We start from the raw sequence: 10,565 nt of genomic DNA on the forward strand, positions 1-10,565 counted from the left end.
GAGTACGGAAATGATATAAATCACACGATCTGACTATTACAGTCTCAGATCTAAAACCAAATGATTGTCATTGAATATACCATGGATTGTATCTTTATAGATTTGCTACTGGGCTCACTGAAGCTGCTCTGGCTGTACTTGGAGGTTTTGTTTTGCCATTGTCTGTCAGTGTGTCTGTGAGTGCGTTCTCTGGTGTCTGTTTAACATAACATAACAACACAAGTGTGTGTCTTTTGTCCATGTGTAGTCCTACTATCATCTGATATCCACAGAAGAATTTGTCTCCCTTCTATGCTGAACGTCTCAGAAAGTACTATGATCCAAGATACACACACCCACCCACCGACCCACATACACACCCACACAAGGGAAACTGAGCTGCCTGGCCAGACCACAGGAATTATAGGCCAAAGAGTGAGACATGAGAAATATTTCATCCTATGTTGTTTTTCTTCTCTCTTTGTCTGTCGTGGTCTCCACCTTTTCTCTGTACTGTATGTGGACTTACTGTAGCTGACTCAAACGTCAGTTTTATCTTTTGTCGGCGCTCTGCCCCTTCTCTCTGTCACTGTGTTGACAGATGTGTGTGTGTGTGTGTGTTCTGGGCTGAGTTTGAGTGCTGGTTACTCATATGGCACAAGCGTTCAGTCTGTTCTTGGAGGGTTCTCTGACTCTCACACATGAATAATGCAAAGTATCAAAGTATTAAAGCTTATGCATTATTCTATGAACGAGCCCACAGACATTAGCCCACAGTGCTGGATCAGGTTGAACACACACACACACACACACACGCTGTACATTTCCAACATTAGTATAAGTTGAGTCATCGCAGTCAAAGACGGTGAGATACAAAAAGACTTTCTGTCTCGTAAGAGAAGGTCTAATAGAAACTCTTAACTCCAAAACAGGAAATCAGGGGATCGAAGTGTAGTCTTCAGGCCACATGCACTAACTCTATAAAGATGCACATTTCCCCTTATTTTATTCCCTCCTCTCTTCTTCTCTTCTCCCTCTGCCTGTGAAATTATTAAGCGACAAACATTTTATTTCCTAAACCACTTGTTATGACTTTGATTTGAATTTGAATTCATACCTGATCCTGCTGAACTGTGATTTGAACATAGACGAGGAGGAGGGAGGCAGAGAGGTGAGAGCTGTGCTGCAGTGTGATTGGCAGGCTGACCCGTGTTCCCTCCCCGTCTCTGTAACTGCTGCCCCGATGGGGGAGTGTCACTATGGAAACACGGCTGCGTGCGTGCGTGTGTGTGTCTGAGAGAGAATGGAACTTCCTCCCCAGTCTGTCAGTTGAGTGTGTGGAGTTTTGGTGTGAGAGCAAGAGGGAGAGGTGTATCATGTAGTAAGAGACATGGTATGTAAAGAGTCAGGGTTTACTTCACACCTCCTTAAATTTATATATATATGTGTGTGTGTGTGCTGAGGAATGGGTCCATCCAAGTTAGATGTCTGGATGAATTTTCTCATCCATCCCCGAGATAGTAGCTTTTGAAGGAGCTCTGTCAGCCTGAGTGTTTGTGTGTGTGTTTGTGTAGTTCCTATATGTAGAGTGAGCACACCGTGTCTTTCCTCCTCTGTGAGAGAGGAGCAGGATGAGCCTGAGGAAGAGGCTCTCCTTCAAGCGGGTCTGGAACTTCAATACAGTGAGTAGTATACACACACACACGCTCTCTTATTCACACACTCATAAGAGACATTTTACTTGTGTCGTTACTTACTTATTTATTTGTTTATTAGTGTCAATAGAAACAAACTGAAATACAACTGCGTTCCCTGATTTATTAGTCAAATGAGTCTGGCTGTTACACCACCCCAAAGTGTCACGAGTGGAAACACAAATTCAGCAGCAATTTTCCTGGTTGGCGGCAATTCAACCAGAACCCTGGCTTTGCACTTCCCTGTTTTACAAATAACAAGGGAGAGCGACAGCAAGAGCGAAAACCTGTGCCGTTTCGGTCACTAAAAGTGAGAAAGACGGGCAGGGATGGAAGTATCAAGTGTGGAAGAATAAAGGGAATCCATGTCCTTCACACACCATATGAGAGAGGAAATAAATGGATGAAAGTGGCAGAGTGAAGACAGTGGATGGAGGATCTTGGGAAGATAAATCAGTCAGAAGTTAAAAATGAACAGCTCATCCTTTCTGGTGTTTTTAACAATAACGGGACATTGTGGTCACTGTCAAAGTGTGTGTGTGTGTTTAAAGGTGACGTGAGACAGGAGGAAAGACAGACTAACAGGAGTTTGCGTTGGCTCCAGGCTGTTTCTCTTCCTCTCAAAGCCAGATGTGTTCGGGGCCAGAGCAGGCGGTCGAGACAAAGAGATACAGAAACCGAAAACTGATTGAGAATAGTGGTGAAAGACAGAAATAGCTTTTTAACCCTCATGTGTTTTTTGTACGTTTCACCTCAAAAGCTTTAAAAAACAATGTGTAATGGCAATGGAACGGTGAGCTGAATCAGCGCTCTTTCACTTCATTTAATGCAGCGGAGAGTTTGTGTGTGCGCGTGTGTTTCAATCCGACTGCTGTTTACATCTGGTTCCCAGCTCTGTCTGCCTGACAGTCGTGAGTTTAAGGGTGTGAGCCAAGTGAGAGACATTCATCAGTCGCTCAGCCTCTGAGTCACCTCTCCTGTGTGGCTCCATTGTTCCAGGAGTGAACGTTATCTGCATTCCCTTTTTTTTTAGTCGATATTGATTCTTCATGCCAGAATTCCAGAGATGGTCACAGAGGATTTGACATGTTTCTTTATTAAATGCGTGGTTTGGGTCTGGTCCTCACTCCTGCAGAACCTGGTCTGACTTTTGGAATCTTTTTTCTAACCTTTACCTAACCAGCTAATTCACCTCATCCTTCCCTCTCACCGTTCAGACATGCTAAAGCTAAGCAAGGTTTTAATGGTTTTCCGATCCTGGCAGGTCTGACTGCTCCTCTCAATGGCAGCCACTATTCACCTCATATTCAAAAGTAAACACACAGGCATGCACGCACTGACGCAGCTTCCTCCTCGGTTGAAAGTGAGTGTGTTTCAGAGTGTTTGCCCGCGTGCAGTCGGGAAATCTGTGTTGTGAATTCTAAGTCACCTTTTAAGGACAGCGTGTGTCGTGTTGTGTGTGTGTGAGTTGTTCAGTTATAGGTGTGGCCTCCTGTCGCCGTGCCAGTGCTTACAGGCACTTGAGCAGACTGAAGAGATGCCCCCCCCGCTCCAGTCTCTTTCACTAACACGCTAATAAAAGAGTGGATGCTTATTCCTTATATAAGGTGGCAGTTACAGCTTCAGTGATGGAGCAGCCGGGAATAGGTTCATCTGGTATAAACAGTGTTGTCTTTGTGTGTGTGTGTGTGTGTGTGTGTGTGAATGCATGTGTTATCCCAAACTGTTTCTTCCATAGATAGACATATTTTACTTGATGTGTTACATGTTACTGACTGCTCTGTGTCACATTCTACAAAACACAAGAGCAGAAACTCAACACACACACACACAGGTTTGCACAGCTAACGTCCACTAATTTGGACAGACACCCTAAACAAAGTGTTATCCCTGACATTAACCATAACCTTTTCCTCAGAAAGTATTTTCTGCCTCATTATGACCAGGTTTTGGTCTCCATGAGGACTACTGGTCCTGACAAGGTCAGTGTTTATGCCAGGAAAGGTCCTTAAGAGGTAACACATACAAGCACACATACCTTACAGGGGATATATTGCAAACTTGAGGTCGAGAAGACTTTCATTGCTCTAACAATTGATAATGTGATGACAGTGAGAATGATGGACTGTAAATTGTGCCCCCGTGTTTAGGCAGAGTTTGAACCTGACGCTCACCAGGCTTCATAACAGATGATGTAAGCCATCCCTCTCCCACTAGTCACGGCTAATAAAGCCCAAGGGACCCGTTCACACAGTGACCAACCACTCCCTACACACACATATACACAAACTCAGTGTAAACAGAGCTGGCATGTGGTTTCAAGGTGACAATTTGTGTTTAGGGAGCTGAAAGGAGTAGGATGTACATAATTGAACATGTTTTGACCTGCAGACAAAACATGTGCAGAAAATCTGGTTATTTAAACTTCATGTAATCAAATAGGACACTTTTTTTGTGCTTGTCCATGTCCATAATTCATTTTTGCTGCTGCAAATCAGATTTCTCCCCAATTCCAGAAACTATAATGAGCCACAAATACCAACAAGGGTTGAGTGCGTATGAAGAATGAACCTGGCCTTTTTAATTCCGACCAATTTTGTCCACGGCTATTGTGCAGACATGTGATTCAGCCCTCTTATCTTTAGTTAAAGTGGGTGTTGCAGTAACGTGTCCTCAGTGTAGAAATGTCCACAACACTTCCACTGTTTTCACTGCTCTGAGCACTGCACTTCCCACACCACCAAAATAATCATCCTGACAGAAATTATTCATTCTCTGGCCATTCCGAGATCTCCTTCAAGATACACCAGTAAATGAAAATGGGCAGTAGATAAGATATTATCTAATATAATAACATGTACAATTGTGTATTTGTGTTGTTGATCACACCATCAACAGTTGTGTGAGTCATTTATTAAGCATAACATTTTCTTAGAGCTTCTTAGAGTTTGATAATTACAGGGGGGGCGCGGGTCTAGTTTGTCTCCCAGAGAACAAGGAAAAATTCATCTTGAACTGTAAGGTATTATATTTAATTACTGCTCTGAAGGAATCCATATCATAATTGTGTTTCTCTCATGTATAAAAATAGTATCACTGCAGTAACGGCGGTGGAAAATCATCCCCGCCAGGCTTTCTACTCATGGTGTGCGTGCGAGTGCAATAGAAATGCAAATAATTGAACGAAGACAACCAGTCTGTATCATTAGAGTTGTCACTTGTAATAACTGCTGTTCTGTGTCACTGTCAAAGTGTCTGCCCTCCACGTAATGGCTTTTCATGCCTCATCTCAAACTGAACAAATGGCAAACAACGTGCGTGCGTGTGTTGACATGTTCATTGATAAGAAGAAATCATTAGCTACAGCTTTGTGCAGCTTTATTCTTTGCTACGCGCCCTGAGGGTTTGCTTGGAAACACTTATTTTTTCTTTTGTAACTTCTCCACTTATGTGGAAACCATAGCCGTCAGGCTTTGACACCACTGTGACACTTTTCTATGTTGATCTTATACATGTACTGAATGATTGGTGCCAACGCTGTGATGTGGCCGTACGTTTATATTGCCCGTATTGCTCTGGTTGTTTAGAACTTGTTAAGTTTGAAATCATGGAATCTGAAAGGAGCGCACATGGGGGTTTCTGAAGGCGCAGGACTCTGTTGCATGCTGCGCGTGATGTATCTGATACTATGATTCTATATTATCAAGGCGGTTACATTTTCCCGCTGAATGTGAATATGAGGTCAGGGCGAGGAATTGAGGGAAAGTTTGGAAAACCCCAATCATTCCCTGTGGCCTGTGAGGAATGACCTGGATCTGCCAGGAGAGGAGGAGGAGGAGGAGGAGGAGGAAGAGGAAGAGGAATAACAACTGGAATGACAGAGGGAAGGTTTGAGGATGGAGGTAGCGAGAAGGAGAAGTGGAGAAAAGGTAGCAAACAAAGGATGATGGGGAGGAGAAAAAAAGAACAAACTAAAGGAGTGAGTCGGAGAATAGTCTAGACGGAAGTTAGAGGCGCAAAAAGAGAGGAGAGGGGGATGTGGGGCCTCAATCAGGGGCCAAGCCTCTCCACTACCAAGTATGCCTGGAAGTGATCACAGAGCTGAGCACACACGCGTGCATATGTATCCACCAAAGAATGAAGCCTACAAACAAAAGGCATATCTCTAACAGATGTTGGCCATATGTATTCATACTGGAAGCAACACCCATGTAATACACATATCATATTGTAACACATGTGAAATACACACCAGACACCGGAGACAGAAAACACGCGGGAGATGTTTGGGATTTGAATCAGTGTGAGGCTCAGGTGACTCAGGTAACCTTTGGAGAAGGTTCACCCACAATCAGTTGCTATAAAGTCAAATCAAAAACTGGTGCCAACCGCTCCTCTTCATGCAACAGTCTGAAATATCTGATCCCAGTGATTATGCCTGCTGTGCCATGTGGCTCAGACAGACTGGCTCATGTGAGGAGATGGCCTAGATGCACATGAATCAGATCAGAACATATGCTGTGTCAAGAGGTCAATTTAGTTACATGTACTGTACATAGTGTGTGCATCAAAGCTCAGCCATAACATGACAGCATCTTTATTTGCTTCAATTATATTTTACATCAACATGACTGTCATGCGAAAGACAGTGTTAACACGTAAACACTTACTAACAGAGAAGTTTAAAAATGCATTTAAATAAAAACAAATGTCCGCTACATTCAAACCATTGTCAAACAAGTTCTCACTGTGTTGATTAAATATATCAGCTCCACACACAACTCTCTCCCTCTCACTCAGTGGAGCAGTGTTTTGTTTTCATGTCTGTGTGAGTGCCTCGTTTTATGTCACGACTGAAGACACAGCACAATCCATGTGCTCCATAAAGTTGCACTCACTCTGGCTAAAAATTGCCAATGAAAGGTTTCTGAAGTGGATCCTACTATTGAAAGTAAATCTGGACGTTTCGTAGGACTTCACTATCGTATTTTAATTTTAATGATTTTTGATTCTTCTTTCAAATGTGAAATCAAGTGCTCCCTGAAGAGCTACTATGCATATGTGCCTGCATGTGCAAACAGCAGCTGCTGCTGTTGCCTTCAACCCGCAGCTCCCAAGTTTCCTGGATGAAATCTGTATTATTAACACCGGGGCCGGCCCAAGCCTTTAAGCAGAATTTCATTTTGGGGCCCACTAAGTGAGCAATCTTTAACTCCAAAATAAGACCAAATAAGTTTATTATTGGGTTTTATTAGATTAAATTAAAATTAAAAAATGTTTTTCTCCACACACTACTGGGGACTCCCTGGTGATCTTATTTACCCAATGTTTTACATTTACAGCAGGTAACTCACCAAAGCACCATATGAACAAACATCAGAAGACTTCTTCCTCTGTGTGTCTGGTAAATACTCAGAATTCCACACAGGAGCTTTAAAGTTTTACACATGACTGTGCTCATCTCTGTCACAGTCAACATCATCGACTTCTTCTTGTGTTCAGATGCTTATGGCTTTTATTTAATTCTTAATTTATTTTTTTGTACACAGTGCACTTGCGTTATGAGTGCGCTCCACATTGCCAAGTCACCTGACATATGTACAGCAGCGTCTAAAGTTGTTTTTAGGGGGTTTCATGTGGATGAGGTCATTTCATTCTTAGAATTAGAATTAGTTATTAGCAATTGGGGATTGGTTGCTTTGCTCAGAGGCAACCCAGCCCTTGTTCGGTGATTTGAACTGGTGACCCTCCAGTTACAAGTCCTTTCCTCTTGGCCATGGGCTGCCCTTGCAAAGCAATGCCGTGTTTATGGAAAACCATTGTCATGTTTCGGGGCCTGCAAACTTTAGTATGAAAAGATCCGTTTTTGTTCCCTTTCCACCTGAATAAATTGTATGTATTATCATAAAGATAAAATGTATCATGTTTTTTATGCAGATTGTTGCATTCATGAAATATAAGAACTACAATAAGTTGTAGTTGTTTATACCCAACCTCTTAAAAAGTGGAGAGAAAAAAAGTACTTACTAAAATAATTATGTAGACCTTGTCCTTTCGTTGTTTGTGGGAAATTAATGAAATTTGAAGTAACCCACTTTGAAATAAATAAGACAATATTGGCATTGTATGTAGTTCATACAAACCTGAGAAAAGTATGTGGATCCAAAGAGGGACAGGACTCTGAATGGTTTCCCATATTTGAAGCACAAGTTTACCGAGTTTGGGGAGGTTTTCAATTTTGACATAGACATTGGATGTTTCAGAAGATAGTTTGGACACACTTTACTTCTGATTTGGAGAACCAGAAAATGAAGACACAGAAAATGCCGTTTTCAAATTAACATAATAAATTTTACAGTTAAGTGTTTCAGCAAAGGAAACTTAAGTTCATGAGAGTAGAAGGTTCTATCTCGAGCACTGGCTTCACTTTTAGTAATATCGCTGTTGGCAGTTTTCACTCACATGCCCTCTTAAAACTCCACCCTGTTATATATTACCACAGTTGTCTCTCCCTGCAGGAATAAAGCTATTTTAACTTAGGGTTAGTGGTTCTTATTTTTTTATACAATAATATTATTTTGGAGGATTTTCATGAGCGGTAGCACTTCCCTCTCCATTAGTAACGAAACATCTGTGAGGATAAAAGAATGGCGTGTGAACACCCTGCTGCTGCTGCTGCTGCTGCTTCTGCTCAGTGTTTAATCTGAATGTAATATCATAATGTATCATTTCCTGTCGGGCGTTTTCATCAGGACGCCAGTTGGTTTGGCTCTTCTTCATTTCGATTGCCAAAACACTAACAGGTGCCATTCAGTAACCCGAAATGAGGAAGAAACTACACAAACTCTCAGGAACATCATTCACAGATGATGATGATCTCACAGAAACACTGAGTCATCTACAGTAGGAGATCCTTATGTGTCGATTCACTAACAATTGTATTTAAATAGTGTTTTTGTAGTCATACATTTATAAATTGCATATTCAGCGTATGCAACTAAAGATTATTTTCACAATCGATTCATTTATGGATTATATTCTCGATTTCTTGTTCCATCCATAAAATCACTGATCTGTGATTCCCCAAACCTCAGAATTAAAATGTTCTTTTATGTCTTTGTTTTGAAGTCAGATGTATTCAGTTTTAATGATTTAAGAAGCTGAAAAATCAGCAAGCTTGTTTTAATTATTTGAAAAAAAAAAACAGTTATCAAAGTAGGTGATTAACTTGATTAAATTGTCATACCCACTTCCATACAGCTGACACAGCCGCCATGTTGCCCAAGATCACATCGGTGTGATGGCGAGGGGTACCGGGGATTGAATCCCTGACCTTTCAATTGGAAGATGACTTCCTCTCCCACTCATCCACAGCTGCTCCAAATTGCCATGTTTACTTATTTGTGTTTTAAAATAGAACTTCAACTTTTAAAGCAACATCACAGCACATCTGTCGTCTTCCATACAAAACCTTTCTTAAATGAGATGAGTGGTCATAAAGTCATTATCAAAGGTCACTGAGAGAGCTGGTCTAACATCAGCCAGTAAAAACGTTCATTCTCAGGGTAAAGGAAAACCAAAAAAACACCAAACCAAGGTTATTATAGTTAACAAAAAATATAAACTACAGTTAAACATAACATTCGTTATTTTGTCGCTCTAAAAACGAATTAAAGGAATATTCACCAATGTACATTTAGCTTTGTATTACTAGAATAGTGGTAGTATTTCTGAATAATTATGCTTCTGACCCTCAGTTTCCCCTGAGTCGAGAAATGTCTTCCTTCTTTGTTTTGTGAACTGACCTCCGATCGTTTTGCCACATCATTTCTTGAAAATATTATTTATTTCACATTTCTACTACATAGATGACCCAGTTTTACGTCTTTCCCCCGGTGAACTATTCCTTTAAAACTAACTCAAACTATGACAACCTTGCGCCAAACTCTCCTTTCTCTTTATCCTTCTTCTTTCTTTCATATGACAAACTGCCCTGTCTTTGATTTTGTCTCTTTCTGGTTTGTTTCTTCTACTTTTTATTGTCTCCTTCCTTTTGTCTACTCTTTCCCTTTCAGTCTGTCTGAGTCACAGAGTGTTTCAACTATGTTCCAGAGTTAGCTACATTACTGATGTCTGTGTTGAATGATCTCATCCCAGCTCAGCATGTCTGGGATATGTGCGTGTGTGTGTGTGTGTTTGTAAGGAAAATGTGATTCAAGTCCAAACCAAGTTTCATTTAAACATGTGTTTGTGTAATGAAAAATAACCTGAGGGAATGTGTGACACACACACACACACACACACATATGTGTGCACACATACAGAGCAGTAATCTCCACCCCTAGGAGGAGGTTTTCTTGCAGAGCAAGCGCAGCCAGTTAACAGATGATCCCACCCACACACAAGACAATGAATGCACTAACCTCCCTGTGTTATGATGTGAAAGTGTGTGTGAGTGAGTGAGAGAGAGAGAGAGAGAGATAATTGGCCAGGACCTGTGAGAAACACCAGTCACTCAGTCTCCGTCTCCATGTGGCCAAAAGAACGTGCCAGGACAGCTGCCTCTTCGCCCTCATGTCATGTCCCAGCTTGTCTGAATGTGTCTGATGTGGGTGATGATTGATCCTAATCCATGTCTCTCTGTGCTTTTTTGCAGTCGGCCGCAGTCTCCGATGGAGGTGAGTAGACATACCACGTTCTTTACCTCTGACCACTGTAAATTCAGTCCCATCACTTCCTAATGTATTCAACTTAAAAGTATGTCTGGCATTATTGTGTCGGCTCACTTCTCCTGGTCACGTTCAAGCCCGAGTGGTGCTCACGCCGTTTGTGCAACACAAAAGAGATCCAAAGCTCCTGCCCCACTTTAAAGTTCAACTTTTTTCTCACCTC

General features: G+C 41.6%; 1 protein-coding gene across 1 annotated transcript in view; it reads left to right on the forward strand.

Annotated features, from left to right (window-relative positions):
• The window catches only part of LOC122770944 (regulator of G-protein signaling 12-like), a 30,570-nt gene extending 20,211 nt beyond the window's left edge, over nucleotides 1-10,359 (forward strand). The window contains exon 7 of the mRNA XM_044028179.1: nucleotides 10,330-10,359. Coding sequence (XP_043884114.1) covers nucleotides 10,330-10,359 — 30 coding nt within the window. The remainder of the gene's footprint in view (nucleotides 1-10,329) is intronic.
• Nucleotides 10,360-10,565: the final 206 nt, after the last annotated feature.

This window comes from Solea senegalensis, linkage group LG6 (genome assembly GCF_019176455.1).
Source record: "Solea senegalensis isolate Sse05_10M linkage group LG6, IFAPA_SoseM_1, whole genome shotgun sequence".
NCBI classification, from domain to species: domain Eukaryota; kingdom Metazoa; phylum Chordata; class Actinopteri; order Pleuronectiformes; family Soleidae; genus Solea; species Solea senegalensis.